Below are 27,206 nucleotides of genomic sequence, written 5' to 3'. Positions count from 1 at the left end.
TCTCTGTTCTTGACTGAATTCTAGACTTTGCCATAGTTCTTAAAAATCCTTGCGTCTTACTTCTATTAGCGCGATCCTTGCATCAAGTCCGGAAAGTTTATTTTCAATGGAGAGTAAAATGTCGCTTACCTCAGTGCAGCACGGCGGTTTTGGTGATGTGGATGGTGTTGTACCTGTGCTGGAAAGGGAACTAGGACGGGGTCTCTTGTAGGTCGGAGTGAGGTTGCCTTTACTTTTTTTGTTGTCATCTGCGTTATCCTTATTCATGGTGCTGTAAAGTTTGTTATAGTGCGTGTCAATGAATTCCTCCAGGTAATCCAGGTTGAAAAAACGTTATGGTCTGGTTTTGAAACGGGTTGCAAATACGATATAGACCGGTATTGAAAAAGGGAGAGAGAAAATAAATGAAAATAAAAATAAAAAAAGGATGGGAAAACCCAAAAAAGAGATGGGGAAAAAGTTGTTTACTGAATGTCTAGCAGCAGTGAGCCGCCATCTTAGATTATGCACCCGGTCTCGTTGGTTCTCGCGTTACTCAGCCATTCAAGTAAAATAAACCTGTACTTAAAGAAACTTCACAATATCAATCATCAGCCTGAACACTGTTTAGTGTTTATGTAGTAAATCCACCATACAGGTCTCTGTGAATGAGCCGTTACTATAGAAACAATGACATATTAGAAAGACAGCATTAATATAAAGCTGTGATTTGTAGCTGCACTACTGTCAGAGCTGCTGTTCATCAACACCCTCTGACCAATCAGAATCTAGAATTTAGCAGCACAGTAAAATCACGTTATCACAATCTGTAACAGTCTTTTTTCAATTTTATTTCATTATGTTTTTTATCAGGAGCTGGAGCACAAATTTATCACGTTATTGAAAAACAAGTTGAACAGATTCAAGAACTTACTTAGTGCTGATTACCCAGCATGCTCTGAGGAGGAGGAGGAGGAGGAGGAGGACTGTGTTAGAGAGGGTGTGCTGAAGATCACACTACACCTCCTGAAGAACATGAAGCAGAAAGACCTCGCTCACAAACTGCAGATCAGTAAGAGTTTTAGATTATTAAAATATTCTATAAATTCTATAAAGGAGACAGACTGGTCTTCTGGTCTATATAATCATACTGATACATTTTTATTCACATTAATAAGATTTTTTTGTAAACAAATGAATTAGTAGTAGAGATAATCCTAGAGAGACTGAGGAGGAGCTTCTTCACGCAGGCTATACAGGCTCTCTACCAGAACTCCACATAGGACTCAACTGATTGGACTTGCTATGTTTCCTTCACACATGTGTTGGAGCTCAACAAAAACCAACCAGACTGAACATTTGAACATTTACACAGAACTGCAGCACATAGAACATATATGTTGCACATTTCTCGTTCTGTTTACATATAAATGAGGACCACTATTGAACTTTAAAGATGGACAATACCACTGCTGCTCATCATTTCATTACACACTCCATGACCACACACACTGCTGCTGTTTCACACTGCACACATTACACATTACATCTACTTTATACAGTTTATTTATATACTTCATACTTTTTACATTTTTACATATTTCTACTTTCTACTTTATTTTATTGTAACAAAATTACTACATATTATAGATTTTATATTTTACATTCTTTTCTACTGGCATTTGCCTTTTATTTTCTCTTTAAGTCACAAACAGTCGTGTAAACATTTCACTACATATCATACTGTGTCTGGTCGTGTATGTGACGAATTAGAATTTGAATTAGAATTTTAAATTTGATTCTTAAAATGTCTGTTGATTTTAATCCTATTCTTGATCAGTATTGATTTTATGTATGTATTATACGTGCATGAAAATAATGACATCACATTTCTCCTGTTTGTTAGAGCTGGCCCCTGTGTATCAGCGGAAGCTCAAATCCAAACTTCTAGATAAATGTAAAAGAATTAATGAAGGAGTCTCACAGCATGGGACATCAACACTTCTAAATCAGATATACACAGAGCTCTACATCACAGAGGGTGGGAGTGGAGACGTCAATAATGAACATGAGGTGAGACAGCTTGAGACGATGTCCAGGAGACCAGCAGTAGAAGAGACACCCATCAAATGTAATGAGCTCTTTAAAGACAAGTCCACCAGAAGTGTGCTGACTAAAGGAGTAGCTGGAATTGGAAAAACCGTCTCTGTGCAGAAGTTCATTCTGGATTGGGCTGAGGGGACAGTGAATCAGGACGTCCTCTTCCTGTTTCCTCTTCCCTTCAGAGAACTGAACTTGGTGAAGCAGGAAAACTTTAGTCTGATTATGCTTCTTCATCAGTTTTTCCCTGAACTTAAGGACTTGGAAGTAATAGACAGTAATGTCTACAAAGTTCTGTTCATCTTTGATGGTCTGGATGAGTGTCGACTTCCCTTAAATTTCCAGAAGAATGAAATGTTGTGTGATGTGACAGAGTCTGTCTCAGTGGATGTGCTGCTCACAAACCTCATCAAGGGGAACCTGCTTCCCTCTGCTCTTCTCTGGATCACCACTCGACCAGCAGCAGCCAATCAGATCCCTCCTGAGTGTGTAGACCAGGTAACAGAGGTAAGAGGGTTCAGTGATGCTCAGAAAGAGGAGTACTTCAGGAAGAAGATCAGTGATCAGAGCCTGGCCAATAAAATCATCAGACACATGAAGTCTTCCAGAAGCCTCTACATCATGTGCCACATCCCAGTCTTCTGCTGGATCTCAGCCACTGTTCTAGAGAGAATGTTGGGTGAAGCAGAGAGTGGAGAGATCCCCAAGACCCTGACTCAAATGTTCACACACTTCCTGGTCTTTCAGATCAAACACAAGGACCAAAAGTACCAGCAGAAATGTGACCTTGATCTTCCCCAGACCAGAGAGAGTATCCTGGCTTTGGGAAAACTGGCTTTCCAACAGCTGGAGAAAGGAAACCTGATGTTCTATGAGGAAGACCTGAGAGAGTGTGGCATTGATGTTAAAGAAGTGGCAGTGTACTCAGGAGTGTGTACTCAGATCTTCAGAACCGAGTCTGGACTTTACCTGGGGAAGATGTTCAGCTTTGTGCATCTGAGTGTTCAGGAGTTTTTGGCTGCTTTATACACATTTCTCTGCTTCCTCGACAAAAAGACAACAATAAAACAAACCACTGATCTGTCTGGTCTTTTCAATAAGTCAGAAATGTCTGAGTTCCTCAAGAGTGCAGTCGACCAGGCCTTTCAGAGTGTGAACGGACACTTGGACCTTTTCCTACGCTTCCTTCTGGGTCTCTCAGTGAAGTCTAATCAGAATCTCATTCAAGGTCTGCTGTCACACACAGGAAGCAGCTCTGACTGCCAAAAGGACATAGTTGAGTACATTAAGTTCAAGTTTGAACAAAATCCATCTCCAGAGAGATTAATTAATCTGTTCTATTGTCTGAATGAGTTAAATGATGATTCACTAGTGAAGGAGATCCAAAGCTACATGAGCTCAGGACGTCTCTCTGAAGCTAAACTCTCACCTGCTCAGTGGTCTGCTCTGGTCTTTGTGTTACTGACATCAGAGGAGGATCTTGACGTGTTTGAGCTTCAGAAGTTCATAAAGTCAGATAAATGCTTTAAGAGACTGCTGCCAGTCGTACAGGAAGCCACAACAGCTCTGTAAGTAAAACCTGTTTCTCTCTTCAACAGAGAGGAACTGTTCTGATTGGATTTTACAGCAAAATGTTGATCTACTCTTAGTAATTTATTTATTCTAAATATGACTGCATTGGTGCTGATACTGGTGTTGGACATCAGTCTGATACTGAACTCATTTATGTGAAAAAAATATTCATTACCAACATCTGATATCAGGTGATACTATGTGATGTAGTGTGTGTTATAGGGCTAATGTACAGATAGACGAGAAACAGCAGTGATCTGCATACACTTAAACAATTAATGTTTAAAACTATTTTTTCAAGCTCCTCTGACATTTTCTCCTTTCAGACTCAGTGAGTGTAACCTGACAGAGAGAAGCTGCTCGGCTTTACACGCAGTTCTCAGCTCAGAATCCTCCAAGCTGACTGAGGTGGATCTAAGCAGGAATCCTCTGGAGGACTCAGGAGTGAAGCTGCTTTGTGCTGGACTGAAGAGTCCAAACTGTAAACTGGAGACACTGAGGTTGGTTTGTCTCTCCTATTACATAGACTTTACATAAAGGGTATACAATCAAGAAACACACAATACAGAGGAAGATGTATCTGCGCAGTATTTTATTAAATCTTGTGTTCTTGTCACCATCACATTTAGTCATTTACATTTAGTCATTTGGCAGACGCTCTTATCCAGAGCGACTTACATTTTTATCTCATTACACATCTGAGCAGTTGAGGGTTAAGGGCCTTGCTCAAGGGCCCAACAGTGGCAACTTGGTGGTTGTGGGGTTTGAACCTGGGATCTTCCGAACCGTAGTCCAATGCCTTAACCACTGAGCTACCCCTGACTACTATAATATGGTGATATACCTCCACTAAATCATCTCACAATGTGTTTTCTCACAATGTGTTTTAATTATTTTACACAGTACAGTGACATCAGTGGTGAGTCTGCTCACAGACAAATGGACAAATTTATATAATGATTTAGTTTTCTCTGTAGACTTTCAGACTGCAGTATAACAGGGGAAGGATACACTGCTCTGGCTGAAGCTCTGAAATCATCTCACCTGATAGAGCTGGATCTCAGAGGGAACGACCCTGGAGACTCAGGAGTGAAGCTGCTCACTGATTTACTACAGGATCCAGACTGTACACTGAACACACTGAGGTGAGGAAAATATACATAACACAAGTTATTATAAAATCATATTCATGAACATATGTAGGGATGTTAAAGAATGAAAGTGCTTATCATTAAGTATTAAATATGTAGGGTTTCAGCTCTGGGTCAGAGGTAAATCAAATCCTTAAGTATTCGGGTTAATTTTACTAAACTGATTAAAGGTTTATAGCATACATTTCATGAACGTTTAGCATGATTTAGTGTACCTTACCCATTCTGTTTATCCCGTGGCCAACGATGATAATACAAAATCTGATATTTACCAATTATGAGCAAGATAACGTAAGACCTGGGTAAGTGTTTACACTTTAAAGTACATGACAAAGACAACAGTTCTTTATAAAGAAACAAAAATTTATTTGACTAATCTACGATACATGAAACTACGCTACTTTAACACACACACACGAACATACAAACAGTTTGGAGTGTGAAAGTTAATGTTGTTCTTCTAGTACGGTTTACTAGACCTGAGAAAGTCACAAGAGCAGAGCCTTGGGTTTAATCTTACAGTTTAGTTCAAGAACCACTTTTCAGCAAGTTATGAAGCTTTGTTTGTTTACTTGTGTTACGTGATATTTGTTCTCGTTAGTTCGCCTTCAGCGAAGGGAATCACGGCGTTGCTATTTGTTGGTGTGCTAAGGTTGAGGTGACGTCTTTCAGGAGAACCCTTCAGAAAGGCGTTGGTTGCCTGGTTACCCATGGTCTCAAGTCATGTTGAGAGACTTGGAAGTTTTTGAAAAGTTCTTGTAGAGTAGAGTAAAGAGAGGTCGAGCCTGCTTGCTTCTTTTAGACGGCTAGGGTTTTCAAGGACCGGAACTCCTCCATGGCGAGGGTACAGTCACAGCCATTCCTTAATAAAATACAATCCAACTGTAACTGGTTGGTTTTTTAATGTTAAAGCTTTTACCAAAAACAATTAGAAGTCTGTATTTTGAATATTAACAATGAATTACATTTCCAGTACATCTTGAAAATGGTCCAACAGGAAAGTGACCTCCTCTATTCCATAATCAACCAACTTCTCTGCTGTCTCTCGCCAAACATCATGGTTGAACACGTGAAAGCATTTAACGGCTTTGGTTGCTGCAGTGTCTGCTCCATGTTCCTCCTAAAAAAAGCAATAAAAAGACATTTCTGTAATAAATGTGACTCTGGACCACAAAACCAGTCTTAAGTCACTGGGGTATATTCCCAGGGTCACATATATTTAAATAATGTTTTAATGTTTTTTAAAATAATAGTTTTATGATTAATAATTTAATTATTTTAGTGTAGGTTGTCAAAAGTATGTCATTTACATACTGTATTCTGTTACACATCCTGATTAATAACATACAAAGCAGGCTGCTAAATCTGACGAAGCTGTTTAACTACTGCAGCAACAGTGGTCTCTATCTGCTTCTGAAGTCTGGGAGCAGTCTGACTGATTGGTCCATCCTTAGCCATATTCTCTGCCTCTCCTTTCCTCAAAGGAACTCCCTTGACAAATTAAAATTAAGAGTATACATTGCAAATTAATTAAATGATTCTAAATGCTGTTAATCTTATATATAATTTTACTATACTACACTAAAAACATTATAGTTCATGTGATATCTTGTCTGTACAAGACACCTACTGTACCTACATGACACAAATTAAAATGATCAGTAATTCTTTCCTGTATGACCATCAACTGAATGTTCAATTGAACGCTTGAAAAACTTATAAATGTTGTACCCGAAACATATGAGGCTGCATTTCCTGCTCCTGCTCTTTAGAATCTCGTTGCCTTTTTATGGCTGCATGAAAGGTAGACAGCTTTCCACCTGGACATGGCCTCTTAGCCATTGCCTCAATTATGAGGATCAGGTTCCTCAAGCTGCTGACTGCCTGTTAATGTGATTCTAAACATAACTTTGTTGTAGTCTTAACATGGCAAAGAACTGAGATCTCAAATAATGGTATAATTGATTTTCATCACAAGGTAAAGCTTACCTGGGGGAGGATCACATCATTTCTTTGCAGTAACAAGCTGTATTTACTGATGGCAGAAAATAAATCTGCCAAGAAATGGCAGAAAGCCAGAAATGAGCCATCCTCCATTGTCTCCTTGATCTACCAAGAAGAAAACAATAAATTTCTACCTTCCCTTTCCTCAATTTACATAAGCAATATCTATACATGTAAGACATAGCACTGTGCAGATAATTATTTATACAGCTATGACAGAGAAGGTAAAGTTCCACACAGTTTCATAACTTTACACTGACATGCTTTGCTGTGCCAGCTATGTCAGCATTAGTTGATGATGCAGCCAGGTGGTCCATGTGAGCATATACAGCTGTGTACTGCCCAGAATCTTCCAGGGTGCCCTCCTTCTTCTCTTGCTTCAGGAGCACATCCAATGCCCTGGACACATGTGGCAACCATCTTGTGCCCTTGACACCACTTGGATTGTTCACCGATACACCCAGTTCGACTCCAAGGCATTTTAATTCCCTTCTGGATTTGGAGCTGAAGTAATGGGTCTTCCAAATTAAGTGGAGCAGGTTGTACACATTGTCTACCCAAGGTGAATCCTTCTAAGCAGACAGTAGGGCAAGCTCCAATCTAAAATATTGTGCAAATAGAGTACAAATCTGAAAATTTAGTTTGCTATAACTTTTTGCTAACTTGGGAGTTAATGACCATTATCAGCTCACCTATGAGGCATGCAGTGAAATGGGATGATGTGCTTTCCTGCCTCCTCTTGGAGTTTGACTGATACACCTCCCTTCTTTCCAAGATTCACAGCTGTTCCATAAGCTCCCATAGCCACTGTCTTTTGCATCCAGTTGTGGCATGACTCCCCAAGACCAGCAAATGCTGACTTAGTGGCTGCATAGATTCCTAAAATATTTCCCACTAGTTTAATACATGTTTAAATGGGTCTAACATCATTAACACTTTAACAAACAAATCCATTTATAATATAAAAACCAACAAACACATTCAGTAAGACACTCAATACAATTTTTAAAAGTTAAATTAATATAGTAGACTAATATACGACCAATTTATATATATATATATATATATATATATATATATATATATATATATATATATGCAAAACCAAATCAGCTATTAAATAATAAAAAAAAAAGAAACAACTCACCATCAGCATTAGCATGTTCCACCTCAACATGCCCGACAAGGATGGTTGTAGGCAGTCCGCCAAGCAGAATGCAGACATACACAATCACGCACTCCTTGACAGACAGGTCAGTGTCTCCATTGATCATGAATGAGATGTACTGGGCTGATGATACTTTAACTGCAGTGTTCTCACGGAGGGTATCTGCTATTACGCCAATGATATTGGCACATGACTTGTCATTTGCATATGTCATGTTAATTGCAATACCGTTCTTTTTATTAGCTGCAACATGAGTTTAAATTTAGTAAAGGCGAGCTCTTCTTTGGCGATAGTGTATGCCGTGTTAAATTTTACGTTCAGTTCTGCGCGGAACGGCTGGAACGATCGAACCTGTTGAAACTGAACTTTTTGCTACACACTTGTCCCTACATTTTTTGTGTTTGCCACTCCCACCGTGTTTGACCAAGCTCTCGGGCTTAAAGTGCGTAGATTCAGTGGCGAACGCTGTGTTACCTGCAAACTCTGTCCCACAGGTTTTACAGTGAATGCAGTGCATAGAGCCATTTTCATAGCGGAGCCACTCAAAGTCTTTTAGCCATTCCCTCTGAAAACTGTACGCCTTCTTTTTCGGCTGGTGAATCAACATTCACTACATAATCACTATCACCAGCGCCGTTATTTGTAACGTTATGTGGTTTGCAAAAGAAATCAGTCAGTGTTCTTTTCATTTTCTCTCTTCTTCACCTCTTTAAATTAAAATTTCCCGGCTGTAGTTAGCGCCGTCACCTGACTGAGTGATTGACAGCTATTATTAACCAATCTAAAATCTCAATGGCAGAATGTCATCGTATCAGCATTCAGCGCACAGAACACATACATACTGTTAACATATTAATCTGTTTAATTTGTAGAGAAATTAAAACAGGTCGCACGGCAACAATTACATGCACTCGCACCAATGCTCCCAAATATATTTTGAGGTCGCATAGATGAAATTTCGGGAGCATATGCGACCAAAATGGTTGCAATTTCGAGCCCTGTTTACAATCAAAAGTATATTTATGACAGATCTACTAAAAAGGATTATACAGTGGAACCTCAGATTGCGAGTAACCTGGTTTGCAAGAAAAGCAGAAATTGTTAATAAATTTTGTCTTGATAAATGACATTTGTCTTTATTTATGAGTGCCAAGTATCATTGAGTATCATGTGGCACGCATGCGCTTCTTGTTTAGATGCCGAGATTTACGAGATCACACCTGAGCCAATGGTTCTTCTCTAAAGCATCTTTTAATTTGTTTGTGTGTGTGTGTGTGTGTGTGTGTGTGTGTGAGAGTGTGTGTGTGAGAGTGTGAGAGTGTGTGTGTGAGAGTGTGTGTGTGAGAGTGTGTGTGTGTGTGTGTGTACTCATGGGGTGGGTGTGAGTGTGTGTGTGCACGTGCGGAGGTGTGTGTTTGTGGCTCCCTTCCCCCCTTCCTTCTCTCCTCTCTCTGGTCTCAATCACTGCAGCTAGGATTCTTTTTGTAGTAAAGTGGGTTTATTGTTCAACTATCCACTAGATGGCAGTAGTAGTACGATAGAGTAATGGTAAGGATTTGCAAATAGAGTGGAGAACAAGCAACTGAATGCAGGAAGCAGAGATCATGTGTGTCATTAGTTTTTGTTGTAACTATTTCATGCCTTTCTGTTGTCAATGAAGGCATATGGTACAGAACTGTCGGCTCTGCTTTACTACACTTTCCAAAGGTAAAGTGCAGGCTAATAAGTTTTATTTTTACTTTCTATTTTGTATTAATTATTTTTAGATAAATATTTTTGGGTTGTGGAACGAAACGTCATAGTTTCAATTATTTCTTATGGGGGAAATTCACTTTTATATACGAGTGTTTTGATACACAAGCACGCTTCTGGAACAAATTATAATTATATGATTCTGCTGTAAAAACTGCTGTAAAATAATTTTTACTTTTCTTGCATCAGCTACTTCACCGGCTGGGTGTGGATATCAGGCTAATAGATCTAAAGTCTAATTCTGTACACTTGTACTGTTTGTGTTATTTTTTTTTGCAGTCTGTTGAAAAGTGCTGAGGCGGAGGAAGCCTGTGCTTCTTTAACTGAAGTTCTGGGTACAAACCCTTTACTGCAGAGAAAACTGGATCTGAGTGGGAAAATATCTGGAGACTCAGGAGTGAAGCAGCTCTCCGTTCTACTGAAGGATCCACACTGCAGACCTGAGAAACTCAGGTGTGTGTTCTCATTTTTGCGCCTATTCTTGTTCTCCTTAGAACCAGTTGTTGGTGTTTCCAACTCACAGCTCCAGGGTGCTTGTGTGTGTGTGTTTTTTTTTTTTTATCCTGGTAAATTATCTCTTTAGGTATGTGAATGTTTGTGAAGGACTAAAGTGCAGTGTGTGTTCCCGGCACATGTCCAGCAATCACACCATAGACACCGCATTCACCACCGTCCTGACCGGGATAAACCTCATGATTAAAAGAAATATATATATATATATATATATATATATATAGATTACAGCATTAGTTAGATTTAAATGTGTATATATATATATATATATATATACACATTTAAATCTAACTAATGCTGTAATCGTTACTGCTGCACCAAAACATCTGGATTTGATATGATTTGCTGTAAATCTGATAGATGTTTATCACACAGTAATGGTAAAGAGTCTACTGCACTGTGTGTACAGCCTGGACAGAGTAATTGGTTATACAAACCGGATTCCAAAAAAGTTGGGACACTATACAAATCGTGAATAAAAACTGAATGCAATGATGTGGAGGTGCCAACTTCTAATATTTTATTCAGAATAGAACATAAATCACGGAACAAAAGTTTAAACTGAGAAAATGTTTTATTTTAAGAGGAAAATATGTTGATTCAAAATTTCATGGTGTCAACAAATCCCCAAAAAGTTGGGACAAGTAGCAATAAGAGGCTGAAAAAAAAAAAGTAAATTTGAGCATAACGAGAAGCTGGAAGACCAATTAACACTAATTAGGTCAATTGGCAACATGATTGGGTATAAAAAGAGCTTCTCAGAGTGGCAGTGTCTCTCAGAAGCCAAGATGGGTAGAGGATCACCAATTCCCACAATGTTGCGCAGAAAGATAGTGGAGCAATATCAGAAAGGTGTTACCCAGCGAAAAATTGCAAAGACTTTGCAGTTATCATCATCAACTGTGCATAACATCATCCAAAGATTCAGAGAATTTGGAACAATCTCTGTGCGTAAGGGTCAAGGGCGTAAAACCATACTGGATGCCCGTGATCTCCGGGCCCTTAAACGACACTGCACCATAAACAGGAATGCTACTGTAAAGGAAATCACAGAATGGGCTCAGGAATACTTCCAGAAACCATTGTCAGTGAACACAATCCACTGTGCCATCCGCCGTTGCCAGCTGAAACTCTACAGTGCACAGAAGAAGCCATTTTTTAACAAGATCCACAAGCTCAGGCTTTTTCACTGGGCCAGGGATCATTTAAAATGGAGTGTGGCAAAATGGAAGACTGTTCTGTGGTCAGACTAGTCACGATTCGAAGTTCTTTTCGGAAATCTGGGACGCCATGTCATCCGGACCAAAGAGGACAAGGACAACCCAAGTTGTTATCAACACTTAGTTCAGAAGCCTGCATCTCTGATGGTATGGGGTTGCATGAGTGCGTGTGGTTTGGGCAGCTTGCATGTTTGGAAAGGCACCATCAATGCAGACAACATATGCTCCCATCCAGACGTCTTTTCTTTCAGGGAAGACCCTGCATTTTTCAACAACATAATGCCAGACCACATTCTGCATCAATCACAACATCATGGCTGCATAGGAGAAAGATCCGGGTACTGAAATGGCCAGTCTGCAGTCCAGATCTTTTACCTATAGAGAACATTTGGCGCATCATAAAGAGGAAGGTGCGACAAAGAAGGCCCAAGACGATTGAACAGTTAGAGGCCTGTATTAGACAAGAATGGGAGAGCATTCCTATTTCTAAACTTGAGAAACTGGTCTCCTCGGTCCCCAGACGTCTGTTGAGTGTTGTAAGAAGAAGGGGAGATGCCACACAGTGGTGAAAATGGCCTTGTCCCAACTTTTTTGGGATTTGTTGACACCATGAAATTTTGAATCAACATATTTTTCCCTTAAAATGATACATTTTCTCAGTTTAAACTTTTGTTCCGTGATTTATGTTCTATTCTGAATAAAATATTGGAAGTCGGCACCTCCACATCATTGCATTCAGTTTTTATTTACAATTTGTATAGTGTCCCAACTTTTTTGGAATCGGTTTGTAAATGTTTAATGTTTATGATGGTTGGTTATCTGTTCTGTATTTAAAGATCTGTGTCTCAGCTGTGTTCTCTGTCTGCAGGCTGAGTAAGAGCGGTATTACAGAGAGAGGCTGTACTGATCTGATATCAGCTCTTACTTCAAACCCTTCACACCTGACAGAGCTGGACCTGAGTGAGAACACCCTGGGAAAGGCAGGAGTGAAACAGATCTCTACTCTACTGAAGAGTTCATCCTGTAAACTCCAGAAACTTGTGTATGTCAGTTAATAGCATAAGTTACTGGATCAGTGATATTTTTACTTCACTGTCAGTATATTTGTATCCAGTAGGAACTGATTATAGAGTCACTCATTCAGCAGTGCATTTAGATTAATCTTAGTCAGTAGTGGTTAAAGGTTAAAGTTAACAATGTTTACCTTCTTGTTCCTTCTCCAGACTTTCAGACTGCAGTATAACAGGTGAAGGATACACTGCTCTGGTTAAAGCTCTGATGTCAAACCCCTCATCACACCTGATAGAGCTGGACCTCAGAGGGAACGACCCTGGAACATCAGGACTGAAGGAACTTAGGAATTTGATGAAAAATACAAAATGTAAACTGAATACTTTGAGGTGAGATTTTTTCCCCAGTATTTGTAAAATCCAGCCGTAAATTCTCAGTAACTTTTCATTGTTGTGTAAAGCTACACCTGTGAATTAAAATAGTCATCAGTAATGTTTTAAATTAATGTTTATTTCCAAATCTGCTGATCAAAGGGTCAAGTCTGACAACCGCCCCCTTATCTTACCCCAGATACCTTACCTCAGGGTGATGACATGGGACTGATGAGAATCACACAGTACATATAGAGATTCATATGTACATCATATTATATCAAAAGACGTAGATCAACTTTTTATTGGGTACAAATTACATCATCCACCATCACCTCATACCTGATAACTCACAAATCTCATCATACCATAGTCTTCTTATACTGCAGTGTACAATCTTTATTTTTTTTTATTCCCCCCTTTATCTCCTTCAGTGAAATATACAGGAGTTTCAAAACATGTTTTTGTTTTAGGCAAGTACTAAATTAGACAATTTGGCCATAGTCAGATTATTATTATTATTATTATTATTATTATATGATCCATGTGTGTATTAGTAAATTGTATTCACACTGTTGATTAGTAACACTGTTCACTACTTCAGTTTGACTGTTCTACACTGTTCAGCTGATCAGTACATATCTAAAGCCCCCACTGCCCCCAGTGCACTACACAACTGCATGGACCCATATTTTTCTATAATGTCCTAATTAATTCCAGTTTAAATAAGGAATTGTTTAAAATTGTAATTTTAAAACATTAACACTGCATTGCTGTGAATATAATTAGTGTTAGCATTTATTCAGTTCAATTTTATTCATTTTTATGTATATAAGACTTTTAACAGAGGTCATTGTCACAAAGCAGCTTTACTGAATCTAAATAAAATGAGGGAAATCAGTATAAAAAGTGTAAGAGAATATGTATAAATCAGACATATACATATATATATAAATGTATCTGTTCTCTCTCTCTCTCTCTCTCTCTCTCTCTCCAGGTTGTTGAAAAGTCCTGATGCACAGAGAGCTTGTGATCATCTGACTGGTGTTCTGGGTATAAACCCCATACTGCAGACGGATCTGAATCTGAGCGGGAAAATACAAGGAGACTCAGGAGTAGAGCAACTCTCTGTTTTACTGAAGGATCCACACTGCAGACCTGAAACACTTCAGTAAGAACTATTATTCTGTAATCCTCTGGAAACTTCCATCACATTTACATTTAGGCATTTGGCCGACGGTCTTATCCAGAGCGACTTACAAAAAGTGCTTTAAAGTTTACATCATTGGATACATACTGGGTTAACTAGGTTAATAACTACGTGCCATTAGTCCATCACAACTGGGAAGAGTTTTTTTTTTTGTTTGTTTTTGGTAGGTGGGTTAGTCCAAGTACTGGAGAAACAGATGCGTCTTGATAGATAGATAGATCAATTAAATATTCAGGATTCAGGAGTGAAGCTGCTTTCTGCAGAACTGAAGAATAAACACTGTACACTGCGGACTGTCAGGTAACATCTAATTACTACACACACATCCAATACACTGACAGTACTGAACTCTCGCCCCTTTCACACAGACAGTGTGGGAATATTGTAGCGTCATCACACCTTGGTGTTCTGTATAAAAGTAATGGACGTGGAATCGGGGGTCGTTGTTGTTGTCATGGTTTTAATCCAGGAGCAGAGATAGTGATGAGGCTGAGAGTAAATGTGGGTGAAAGTGAGACACACCATCGTGGAACATTTGAGATGTGTGATGTGTGTAACACACCACTGGGAGGTTTAAACAGCAACAAATATGGAAGTTTATTAGTGCCAAAATTCCGCAAAGCAAAATAGCAGGTTGAATTACATGAACTGAAAAAAACTTGTTGCAATAAAATTTTTTTAGTTTTTCTGCATTGCAATTTGATTTGAATTGAAAAAAGTCCTTTGAGCATTTACAATGTTTGAAAATTTTGCCACAGCAATTTATTGTGGTTGTATATTTCAAGTGAAAATGTAATTCAAGCATTTAAAATTCAATGCAAAAATATTCAAGTTACTAAATATCAGTTCAAAAAACTTTTCAAATGTTAAAAATACAATTCATTATTTTTCAATTTTACAAATTCAGGTCGACAAAATTCAGGTAGTAAAATTCAAGTCGCTAAAATGCAGGTCTTCACATCCGGGATATCACAGGAAGAACAGTGGAAAGCCAATTGCTGCTGTCCGTGCCGCAGTGTACTTTAAAGTGTGCTTCCTACTCCCTGTGCAGTCTACTTCTCAGAAACTACTTACCGATCGGAGCGCAGCACTCTTAACAGACCGGGTTGCCAGTTGCACAATAAACTGTTAAAATTACTCCTCCGCCGTAAACGCTATATTCAAAGCAAAGCCAGTGCTCCCTCATTCACACACGAGAGCGATGGGTTTCCCTTCTGTGTAAAAATTCTGTACAGCAGCAGAAACTAATTTAGGAAGCAGTCAAACAGCATGGGTTCAGCGAGTGACACCAGAGTACTGCAGACGAAAAGAAACTGATAGGGACAATTCAAGACAAAGAATAAAGACAGATAGATACGATAGATAGATAGATAGATAGATAGATACTGTAGAATGATAGATGAATAGATAGATACTGTAGATAAATAGATAGATAGATAGATAGATAGATAGATAGATAGATAGATAGATAGATAGATAGATAGATAGATAGATAGATAGATAGATAGATACTTTATTGATCCTGAAGGAAATTCCAGATATCCAGCAGCAATAGAGACAATAACAGTAAGACAGGTTATAGACTGCACACTGTATATCTTACATACAGTCAGTATACACAGGGTAATGTGAGAACTGACCAGAGTTACTAGTGCAATGATGGACAACAACTACAATATATATAACAAGGATATACTGTAAATGAAAAATATAAATTACAATTAAAAGAAGAGAAATGGGGTTAATTGCAGTGCAGCCATTGATGTAAAATTTTATATGTGACAGTCACAGTGCGACAGGTATTAACTGTTCCAAGACTTATGACTTCATACTAAATATTTAACTTAATAATTTGTGACAAAAATTTTTTAAATTTTATTTTAATCGGATTGACATTAAACCGTACTATTTACACTTTACGTTTTTTCTTAATTACAAAGTTTTTGTGTGGAAGTGGAAACAGCATGTATGTTGTTGCTGCTGCTGAGGAAATTAATCCCATCTGGTTACTGAATGTGACTGTACATTACCGAGCGCAGGGGCGGGAAACCCATTGTTCTCGCGTGTGAATGAAAAAAAAAAAAAAACTTCACACTCGATCGAAATTCCAGAACCCTCCTTTCATGACTTTTCCTAGATCTGTGAGCTTAATCACCCTGTATGCTTACATTTTTAAAATCGCAACAGTACAAGCCAGTTATATAAAAAAATATAAACAAACAAAATACAGCATTTTTTTTCAGAGGTAAACTGAAAAGTGAAGTGGTTTAGCTGTTCAGTGTCACTATGCAGATGACGAAACGAGGCATAATCGTGGTGTTTGCTTCAGTTATGGCATAGCATAGTTTAATATCTGCTGTGGTAGATCTGATTTATTCAAATTTAATCTTGTTTTAGTGATAATTTCACGGAAGCGAGTTCAGAACTAAATCGCTGCTCCTGCACCACCCGAGACGTTCAGAAGCTTTAAATAGAATGAACAAACTAATACATTTTCCATACGATATAAAATTAAGTAGAGCTTTCCTCTTTGTTATAGTACGAAGCCCCTAGATGGACAAAGGAGGAGAAAAAACGGAAGAAAAAGTAATGCCAAAAACTTTGGGTTATAATGCAAAACATGACTTTTTTCCTGCCGTTTTTTACTCTTCCTTTGTCCCCTTTAGAGACAGACTTGAATATGAAAAAAATATATACCGCTCATCATCAACGCGGGAGTGAATGGCGCATTGCCCAAGTGCAAGTTTATCTTGTAGCTAAACTATTTGCTTAGGTTGAAAGCGCCATCTAGCGATCATTGTGTGTCAGCAACAGCTTTGCATTCAAAACAATAGGGGGTCAAATGACAGCTGAACCGCGTTATAAGTAGGTGACACTGGCGCGGCGCTTCGAGTGTTAAGAGTGCTGCGTTCCAATCGGTAAGTAGTTTCTGAGAAGTAGACTGTCGGTTCTAGACCAGACCATATAGGGGGGGGCAGTCAAAAATGTGAAGGGGGCATCATGTGTACAATTCATGTTCGAGCACTGTTTTTTTTCTCTCCTGTGGTTATAGTAACAGTATTGTCCTTGCTGAATTGTGTTGTTAGCTGCATCAGAAGCCTGGAGAAGTGGATTGCACTTTGTCAGGCCTCTACCTTCAGACCTGTCCAACTTGGGTGTCCCACTTAAAGACTAAGCTCCTGCTGGTATAGATCTTAAGGTCACTGAGGCACGCAAACCCCCTGACCACAATAAGTAAAAAACTCAAAATTAAATAAATAAAACAAAATAAAATAAAATATCCTTAATCCAGATTTTATCAATCAACGACATAATTTGACCATCCAGCTAAGATAAATGTTATCAAAAACAGTTAACCTAACGTAAGACTTAACACACTATAACTAGAATATTTACAAAACTGAAAGGTTGTCTTATGAATAATAAAAAGAAAACTAGAGAGGTACATTTCCTGAAGAAAATGGTGAGTGGTGCTCGCCGTGGCAAACTCCTGTCGGTGGCGGAGGGGGTGGTGGGGTGGTGGATACAAATTCAAATTTTATTTGTTACATACACAGTCATACACAGTACGATATGCAGTGAAATGCTTGTACGACCACCAGTGACCTTAAAATGAAAATAAAAGCTATATATAAGGAATAAATATTAATAAAAAGAAATAAGAAAGAAAAATTAACTAGTAAAATAAACTGTACAGGCATAATAAAAATATTACAAAATATAGGAATATGGGGGGAATATATATATATATAAATTTTAAAGTGGAAATGGCTGTGCAAATTTGCATGGAAAGTGACTTAAGAAAGTGTCATGTGCAATGGTCAGATATATAAAAATGTATTGCATGAATGTGTCCATGATTGTCCAGTCAATGTTTAAAAAGATTTTAGTCCTGTGTGGTGGTGTGATTGAGAGACCTTATCGCCTGCAGGATGAAGCTCCTCCTCAGTCTCTCCGTGTTGGCCTTCAGGGAGTGGAATCGCTTCCCAGACCGCAACAAAGAGAACAGTCCATTGTTGGGATGGCTGAGGTCCTTCACGATCTTCCTGGCCTTGGTCCAGCACAGCTTGCTGTAGATCGAGTGCAGGTCAGGGAGCTCGGTGCGGATGATGCGCTCAGCTTATCGCACCACTCTCCTTTGTCTTGCTGAGGTTCAGGAGGAGATTGTTCCTCTGGCACCAGTTCTCCAGATTTCCAATCTCCTCCAGGTAGGCCGTCTCGTCGTTGTTTGTGATCAGGCCGACCACAACAGTGTCGTCAGCAAACTTGATGATGGCGGTGGAGTTGGTAGTGGCCACGCAGTCGTGGGTGTACAAAGAGTACAGCAGGGGGCTCAGAACACAACCCTGGGGGGCTCCAGTCCTGAGAGTGAGTGAGGTTGAGACATGTCCGCCCATCCTTACTGCCTGTGGTCTGCCAGTCGAAAAATTGGAGATCCACTGACACATTGATGAGCTGAGTCCCAGGTGCTCCAGCTTGGTGGTGAGTGTGGAGGGAATTATGGTATTAAATGCAGAGTCGTAGTCGATGAAGAGCATTTTAACATAATTCCCTTTTCTAGTGTCCAGGTCAGTGAGTGATGTGTGGAGGAGATGTGAGATTGCATCGTCTGTGGAGCGGTTCTGGCGGTATGCAAACTGTAGTGGATCGAGTGTGTCCGGTATTGAAGAGATAATAAAGTCCCTGACCAGGCGTTCAAAGCACTTCATCACTACTGAGGTGAGGGCTACAGGGCGATAGTCATTGAGAGAAGCAGGATGAGGTTTCTTCGGGACAGGAACAATGATGGACTCTTTGAAGCATGTGGGGATCACCGACTGAGATAAAGAGATGTTAAATATCTTAGTGAACACAGGTGCTATACGACCAGAGATGCCGTCTGGTCCTGCTGCTTTCCTGGTGTTCACTTTCTTGAAGGCTCTCCTCACGTCATGCTCGGTGATGATGAATGCGCTTCCGGTGCTGGCAGTGTCTTCCTGTCTGTAGCCGTTAGCGCCGCTAGCATTAGCATTGCTAGCGTCTTTAGCTGCAGCCTCAAAGCGAGCATAAAAGGTGTTCAGCTCGTCTGCCAGAGTTGCGCCGCGTTCGTCATACCGGTTGTTGGTGTTTTATAGTCCGTAATTGTCCTTAATCCCTGCCACAGGCTCCTAGAGTCACTCTGTTGGAGCAGCTCGCATTGTTCTCCAGTGACCAGAAGTTGGCGAGCAGGATGCTAAGGCAGAGGTATGCGGTGAGCACGGGCCCTGACGCCCGCTCGTTTCCCTCGCGGCCACCGCTTCACATCGCGTCCATTGTTCTTCCTCAAGATCTCACTCGGCCAGCTCGGACCCGGAACTAAAAACGTTGAATTGTGAGTACATTTTACACCAATAGAAACAAGGGTGTCTCTATCATAACTAATGTACTCAATGGTGGTAATTTTGCCGATTTTAAAATGCTGAAAACTAACTTAAAAAACAAAAACAAAGAAAAGGTGGTCGGAGCAGTCGTGACACAGCCGACCTCACCGGCGCCATCTTGGAACCATGGGGAGGTTAATGAGTGTGGCTATTACGCACACTCCTCTGGGACAGACACAGAGAGATTCAAAGAAAATTGAAAAAGAAAGTACTCCAAAGAACTTGAAAACATTCTCAACAATCAAACATCTGCTTATTTCTAATACCAGCTTTATTTGGTGTCGAAAGAGAGCTCCTACAGTATATCCCTAAAAAAGGCAGCCAAAAAATACCATTATGCTTGTTACGCTCCGGTCTAGGTCGGGCCGTAACAGGAGTGAAAAGAAAAAAAAAAAAGGGGGTGAGACCAAAAGTGCATTTGCTTAGTGTTTATTTTACAACAAGGTGAAATAAGCAAATTCCCAAAATGTGGCTGTAAGCTTCAGAAGCCGACAAGGCCAAAACAATAAACAAAATTCCCTCTACCTAGTACCAAAGTAAAACAACCAACCTTCACCAAAAACAAAGAAACAGAAATACAAAGTTCTTCTCTTACTCACTAACTAACCACAAACCAAGAAAAAAATATATAAAAAAGTATTTACAAACTAAACAAACAAAACAAAGAGGGCAAACACAAAAACGTAGTCAAAACAAGCAAAAGGGTCATACACGGTATAGGCAAACAAAAACCAAGCAACCATCAAAAGGGGAAAGTCTAAGAGTAGTCAGAAATGTAGCAAAGGGGTCATACACAGAATAGCATTCAGGATCAAGCATAGGATAAACAGTAAGCAAAAACAAGATCTATAGCATGGCGGTCTAAAGGCGTTAAGTAGGCCTCTGGGTTGCCTGTAGGACCAATCATCTGGGAGGAGGCGGGACCAACAAAGGACAGGCCAATAGATTTCTGGCAATGGCAGAAGTGGGCGGCATCTGCAAAAACAAGGAAGAGACCCCAATCCCACCACCAGCAGAGACAGAGACAAAGCAAGCATCACCAGACTCACAAAAACAAATCCAATATCGTAACAAATAAATCCAATACTGTAACACCCCCTCCCTTAAGAGTGAACATCCTGTTCACAATTATAACCATGGCAACGAGACAATGAGTCAGCTACTACATTTTCTGAGCCTTTCTTATGCTGAATATCCAGATTAAAACCTTGCACAATTAAACACCAACACATGAGACGTTGGTTGCTGTTTGACATACGATGCAAAAACACAAGGGGGTTATGATCTGTAAAAACTGTAATGGGGACAGTGCTGGAACCAATGTAAACTTCAAAGTGTTGAAGTGCAAGCAAAAGCACAAGGTCTTCCTTCTCAATAGTGCTGTAGTTCAGCTGGTGACGGTTAAACTTATGAGAAAAGTAACTTAAGGGATAATCTATACCATTTGCATCCTCCTGAATCAAAACAGCACCAGCACCTGTACCACTGGCATCTACCTCAAGTTTGAAAGGTTTGGAAAAGTCAGGAGCAAAAAGGACAGGTGCACTACATAAAAGCGATTTAGCAGACTCAAACGCTGCTTCACAACTAGGAGACCACACAAAAGGGACAAAGTTACGGAGGAGAGATGTAAAAGGCAAAACAACATCAGAATTTTTTTTACAAAAGCTTCTGTAATAACCTATAGAGAAAACGTCGAAGCTCTCTTTTCGTTTTGGGTGCGGGAATGCAACAATCGCCTTAACTTTGGCATCTAGCGGGCGAACTGTACCTTGTCCCACCTGTTTACTCACATTTTGCTAGGTTTAATGTTAAGGAAGCTTTCTGAAGGCAAGATAATACAGAGTCTAATGTACAAACATGTGGATCCCATGTATCAGAAAATACTACCACATCATCAAGGTAGGCTTCACAATTAGGCACATCACCCAGAACCTGGGTCATCAAACGCTGAAATGTAGCAGGTGCATTTCTAAGTCCAAATGCCATCACAGTATACTGAAGGAAACTGTCCGGGGTGACGAAAGCAGAGATTTCAGATGCACGTGGTGTTACTTGCCAGTAACCTTTAACAGGTCTAATTTTGTAACAAATTTTGCACTTCCTATACGGTCAATACAATCTTCCATTCTAGGAAGCGGAAACGAATCTGCTTTAGTTAAAGCATTAAGTTTACGATAATCTGTACAAAAACGGTAGCTTTTGTCAGGTTTCGGAACTAGGAGACAAGGAGAACTCCAAGGACTGAAGCTAGGAACAGCAAGACAATTCTTAGGTAAATAATCAGTTTCTTGTTTCATAAGGGCACGTTTTGTGGGATTAATTCTATATGTATTCTGCTTTACAGGAGAGTGTTCACCAACATCAATGTCAAGTTGAAGGACAGTAGTGCGGAAGGGCGTATCAGAAAAAAGCTTAGGGACTGACTGTCATTTTGGGCAGATACGAACAATTGACTAAGTTTAGATTGAATATCTGAAAGCCATTCTGAGTTTGGCAGGCTAGTGCAGGGAAAACAAGCTCGACCAAAGCTAAGACCATCGAACTCAGGAGAATACTCATAGGGTGACGATTCCACAGAGACAGTTACTTAAATGGCCACAGGGACAGAGACATCTGAGGTGGAGCGAGTGATAGGTTTAAGCATATTGATATGGCACACACGAGATTTCCTCTTATGATCAGGAGTTTTTACAACATAATCCGTATCGCTCAATTTTGACTCAATAACATAAGGGCCAGATAACCTAGCCTGGAGAGCAGAACCCGGAACTGGTAGTAAAACTGCCACTTTGTCACCTGCTTAGAAATGGCGCACAACAGCCTTTTTATCAAAATGATTCTTCATACAAGTTTGTGAGGAGGCAAGAGAACGTTTTGCTACCTCACATGCTGCATGTAGGCGGTCACGAAATGAACTCACATAATCTAAAACATTCATAGTTGGACCTTTCACAGGACTCAGAGACAGTAGCTTTTCCTGCAGTACTTTTAGGGGACCACGAACAGAGTGACCGAGAACTAATTCTGCAGGACTGAATCCAAGAGACTCCTTCACAGCATCACGAATAGCAAACAGAACTAATGGTACCCCTTTATCCCAATCTCTTTCATGGTTCAAACAGTATGTTCGGAGCATAGACTTTAAGATTTGGTGAATACGCTCTAATGCACCTTGGGACTCCGGGTGATGGGCACTAGAAACCTAGTGTTGTATGTTCAGCTGGTTCATAACCTTTTTGAACAAAGCAGACATAAAATTTGAACCTTGGTCCGACTGAACATATATTGGTCCGCATGTGATTTGATGCTACGCAGGGGTATGACTTCAGGATATCTAGTGGCAGCACACATCAGGGTTAGCAGATACACGTTACCAGACTTAGTTCGAGGAAGGGGACCAACACAATTAACAAAAGTCTCTCAAACAGGGATTGGTTGAAGTGAAGCAGGGGGAATAACCTGGTTAGGTTTCCCTGCCATTTGACAAACATGACAGGATCGACAATACTTAGCAACATTAGACTTAATGGCAGGCCAAAAGAAATGTTTTAAAACATGGAGGTAGGTCTTCCTCACACCAAGGTGACCAGCAAGATCATGGTCATGGGCAATAAGCAAAACTTGTGTTCTATATGGTTTTGGAACCACAACCTGGAAAACAGCCCTTGACTCATGCTTAATATCAGAGGGTGACCATTTTCACATTAAAACATCATCATCATCAAAGAAGTATGCCACTGAGTGTTGAGGTAACTCAGCACTATCTACAGCTGCAGGAATACACAGAGAGATGCATCAGATTTCTGAGCGGCAACGAACTGCTCTCACCCAACACCAAAAGTAGCGACATCATCTTGTATGGAGGAAGCCTTATCCTCCAGTGAAACATGTGGACTGAAAGACGAATTCTCGTCTTCAAATACTGGATTGTCGCTACAGATAAAGGAATCTGAAATATCATCAGCATCCTTCATTTTACTGGCCAGAGTGCATGTCACCACTCAGGTACTAAAAACAGAGGGAAACTCACACGACAGTGAATCACTTTCATTCACCTCAGGAGCATCTGTTACAACAGGGTAAGTGAAAAACCTTACCACCAGCTAAATCGTTACCCAAAATAAGAGAAACTCCTTTAATTGGCAACTGAGGACGAACTGCGACCTTAAAGCCAGACACAACATCACAGTAAAGATAAATCGTATGTAATGGAGCTTTCACCACATCAAGTTTAATTCCCTGAACTAAAACATCGGTACCACAAATAGACTGGTCAGACAAAGGCAAGACACCTTCCAAAATAAATGACTCAGCAGTCATTTACTTTACCCACAAACTTGCACTGTAAAAGCAAGGACCAAATACTCCTAGGCAGCGATGCGCTCAAACACAGGGAAATAAGTATCCACCTCACTTTCTCTGAACATAGGGACCAAATCAATGTGTTTACTTACATCAAATCCAGAACTTACAGACACAGTGGGTCCTTGCACAGGTGACAACTCAGATACAGGCATGGGTGCAGGCACAGGCGAGGATGCGCGAACAGGTACAGGAGATACAGGTGCACTGCTGGGCCCAAACCTTGAGGCCAACTCCAGCTCCAGCTCTTTCAGCCTTATCTCCCTCTTAGTTTCCAGCTCCAACGTTTGAAACTGTAGCTGCTGAGCTTTGTACTGCTGCCGACTTAACTCCAAGTCAGGCTTTTTTAATTGCAGCGCAAGCATGGGGTCCTCTAATGGTGAGCTTCCTAAATCCCGTGCGTCAATCCAAATCCTCTGGATCACCTGAGTGAGTTGCAACACCCGCCTCTGGACGCTCACACACAACGCGCTGTTCAAACAGCTCAGCGTAGAGCAGCTTCTTAATATCGCGCTTCGTAGCACTCCGTGACACTGAAATCTGATAGAAATCGGCGAGCAACAACAAGTCATCCTAACGGCGCTTCTCAAACTGCTCTACCATGGGGCAAATGGTAAACTGGTCCAAGTTAAACTTTGTAGCCATTTCTAAGAAGAGCAAACTAAACACTCCCCTACCACAAAGAAAAATGCCGCCAGACAAACACAAGTGCAAAAAAAAGGGACGGAGCAAGGAAAAGCAACAGACGAGCCCCCAATTCTGTTACGCCCCGGTCTAGGTCAGGCCGTAACAGGAGTGAAAAGAAGGAAAAAAAAAAAAAGGGGGTGAGACCAAAAGTGCAGTGCAAAAACAAGGTCTGTAGCATGGCGGTCTGAAGGCCTTAAGTAGGCCTCTGGGTCTCCTGTAGGACTAATCATGTGGGAGGAGGCGGGACCAACAAAGGACAGGCCAATAGATTTCTGGCAATGGCAGAAGTGGGCGGCATCTGCAAAAACAAGGAAGAGACCCCAATCCCACCACCAGCAGAGACAGAGACAAAGCAAGCATCACCAGACTCACAAAAACAAATCCAATATCGTAACAAATAAATCCAATATCGTAACAATGCTGTTTTTCTCTCTGAGGGGAAACATGCTTTTCCCTACTGTATGATTTTTTTTTTTCCCTAGCTGTGGGGAAGTGAACGAGGGCTAAATTTAAACAGGAATAATTGAATTGGGGAAGGGAGTGCAGAAAACATACAAAGGGGAGGGTGATCGGAAGAAAGTAATGATTTTTTTCTGAATCGCTGAATTAGTAAAACGTGCTGTAAACAGACGTCAAGTGCAGGACTATAACATGATTTAACTCAGATTTATTTGATGGCAAGAGAACGCAAAGTGCATACTCCTGAGGTCTTTCAAAGGCTCTGTCTCAATCTGACATGTGTCATCGTTCATAAAGGATAAAGAGCCTCTCGATTGTCCTCGTGCCACTAAACTACAGTTATAAACTCACATGTCCTAATGTAGCTCATACAAAACGTTAAATTTGTTAGATTTGTTCTGATTTGTTTGCAGGCAACAGACCACTTGAATTGTGTAAAGTAGCTTAAAATGGTTGCTACTGTATAGGGTGTGATAAACACACACACACACACACACAACTGAACAATGAGTCACTGGACATTATTAGTACAGACTGATCAACTCAGTGATTCGATTCAATCTCATTCATTACTGATATGATTTGCTGATGTAATTATGATTTACTTAAAGGAGTGAATCTCAGTTATGACTAAAATGATTCGCTGACTTAAATAAGGATTTACTAAATAAGAAAGGAGTGAATCTCAAACATAACCGTAATAATTCACTGAATAAGTCATGACCGAAATGATTTGCAGACTAAAAGCATGATTTACTAAATGAGAAAGGAGTAAATCTCAGTTAAACTAAAATGATACAGTGATCAATGATTTCTCGAAAGAGAAAGAACTGAATCTCTATCATGACAAAATAATTTGTTTACTAAAATCATGGATTACTTAATAAGAAAGGAGTACATGTCTGACATGACAGGAAAAATTTGCTGACTCAAAGGATGAAAAAAGAATCTCTGTTATGCCTAAAACCAAATTTAAATTCAAATTTTATTTGTCACATACACAGTCATACACAGTACAATACACAGTGAAATTTTTAAACGACAGCTTGTAACCTTAACAGCATGATTATCAATAAGAAATAAATGATGTTATAGACAATATGGCTGTACAAATATGAAAAATATGGAACTGGTGTGGAAATTGACATAGAATTCAAATAGAAATGTCAGGGGAGTGTACAAACATGCATGAATGAGAAGATGTAATGACCATAAACTGGTATTTGGTAAAAATGACCAGATTTTTTTTCTTTGACAAATTCCACCTTCTGTATCTATGATTGGTTTAGTTGCACATCCATGATGCGACTCTTCCGTTCCATCTCATCCCAAAGGTGCTCTATTGGATTGAGATCTGGTGACTGTGAAGTGTGTGAAAATCCCAGTAGATCAGCATTTTCAGAAAAACTCAGACACATCTGGCACTGACATGAATTATTAATTTTGTTATCTTTACAGACTTTACAGTCAAATAAATTTTCGTTCACACAGAACATTGGAGAAGACGTGTCTGTACAAAGATTTTGCTTTTGTTAAGTATTCCTTTAGTTCATTGATGTAAATCTTCATAACACACTGTATTTCTGCAGCACTACAGCTCTGTCTTTTGGCTCAGTTTGCACCTCACATCTACCAAAAAGCCCTAAACCACAAAACACACAGCATGTTAGTCACAGCTTTCTCACTTTGTTTGGAAGTGGACTGAGATCACGCCGCTTAAACGTTCTTGAACTTGAGTGTGATTACTGTGTTCTCATCTGTCTAAAGAACCACAACCAGGGGGAAATATAGTAGGGTTAGATTCAATCTTAATAACTGTTCCATACGTGAAGCACCAAAATGAATCTAAATAGAATAAAAGACTTTTATCCCCTTTACCCCTTATATTGACTTACTTTTGTTCCAGACTTTCAGACTGCAGTATAACAGAGGAAGGATACACTGCTCTGGCTGAAGCTCTGAAATCATCTCACCTGATAGAGCTGGATCTCAGAGGGAACGACCCTGGAGACTCAGGAGTGAAGCTGCTCACTGATTTACTACAGGATCCAGACTGTACACTGAACACACTGAGGTGAGGAAAACAATAAACAAACAAACAAATGAATAACTCACTAAATCAATAATGAAATAATCTGAAATTATTCAGATTCAGGGGGAGGCGCAGAGTACAGTTCCCCTCTCCCAAATAAAGCGGACAAGGAGGGACCGGGGCTAAATTATGTCAGTGACATCTGACTTTCTT

At 39.9% G+C, this 27,206-nt stretch overlaps 2 protein-coding genes across 2 annotated transcripts in view; both read left to right on the top strand.

Moving 5' to 3' along the window:
- Positions 1-27,206, top strand: part of LOC128527601 (NACHT, LRR and PYD domains-containing protein 3-like) — a 232,018-nt gene that overhangs the window by 113,806 nt on the left and 91,006 nt on the right. Inside the window, exons 11-13 of the mRNA XM_053500064.1 lie at positions 12,328-12,501; positions 12,683-12,859; positions 13,839-14,012. Coding sequence (XP_053356039.1) covers positions 12,328-12,501; positions 12,683-12,859; positions 13,839-14,012 — 525 coding nt within the window. The remainder of the gene's footprint in view (positions 1-12,327; positions 12,502-12,682; positions 12,860-13,838; positions 14,013-27,206) is intronic.
- On the top strand, positions 883-4,800 carry LOC128527614 (NLR family CARD domain-containing protein 3-like). Its single transcript, XM_053500080.1, has 4 exons — positions 883-1,051; positions 1,886-3,647; positions 3,978-4,151; positions 4,629-4,800. The coding sequence occupies exons 1-4, from the start codon at positions 1,015-1,017 to the stop codon at positions 4,798-4,800; spliced, it is 2,145 nt and encodes a 714-aa protein (XP_053356055.1). The 5' UTR covers positions 883-1,014.

Source organism: Clarias gariepinus, chromosome 7 (assembly GCF_024256425.1).
Source record: "Clarias gariepinus isolate MV-2021 ecotype Netherlands chromosome 7, CGAR_prim_01v2, whole genome shotgun sequence".
NCBI classification, from domain to species: Eukaryota; Metazoa; Chordata; class Actinopteri; order Siluriformes; family Clariidae; genus Clarias; species Clarias gariepinus.
The sequence above is the reverse complement of the archived record's forward strand: the minus strand, read 5'-3'. Positions and strand labels throughout refer to the sequence as shown.

Coding starts and splice junctions, on each gene's coding strand:
- LOC128527614 (XM_053500080.1), top strand. CDS start 1,015: ATGAAGCAGAAAGACCTCGCTCACAAACTGCAGATCA. Junction 1,052..1,885: donor CGCTCACAAACTGCAGATCA/GTAAGAGTTTTA, acceptor CCTGTTTGTTAG/AGCTGGCCCCTGTGTATCAG. Junction 4,152..4,628: donor TGTAAACTGGAGACACTGAG/GTTGGTTTGTCT, acceptor TTTTCTCTGTAG/ACTTTCAGACTGCAGTATAA.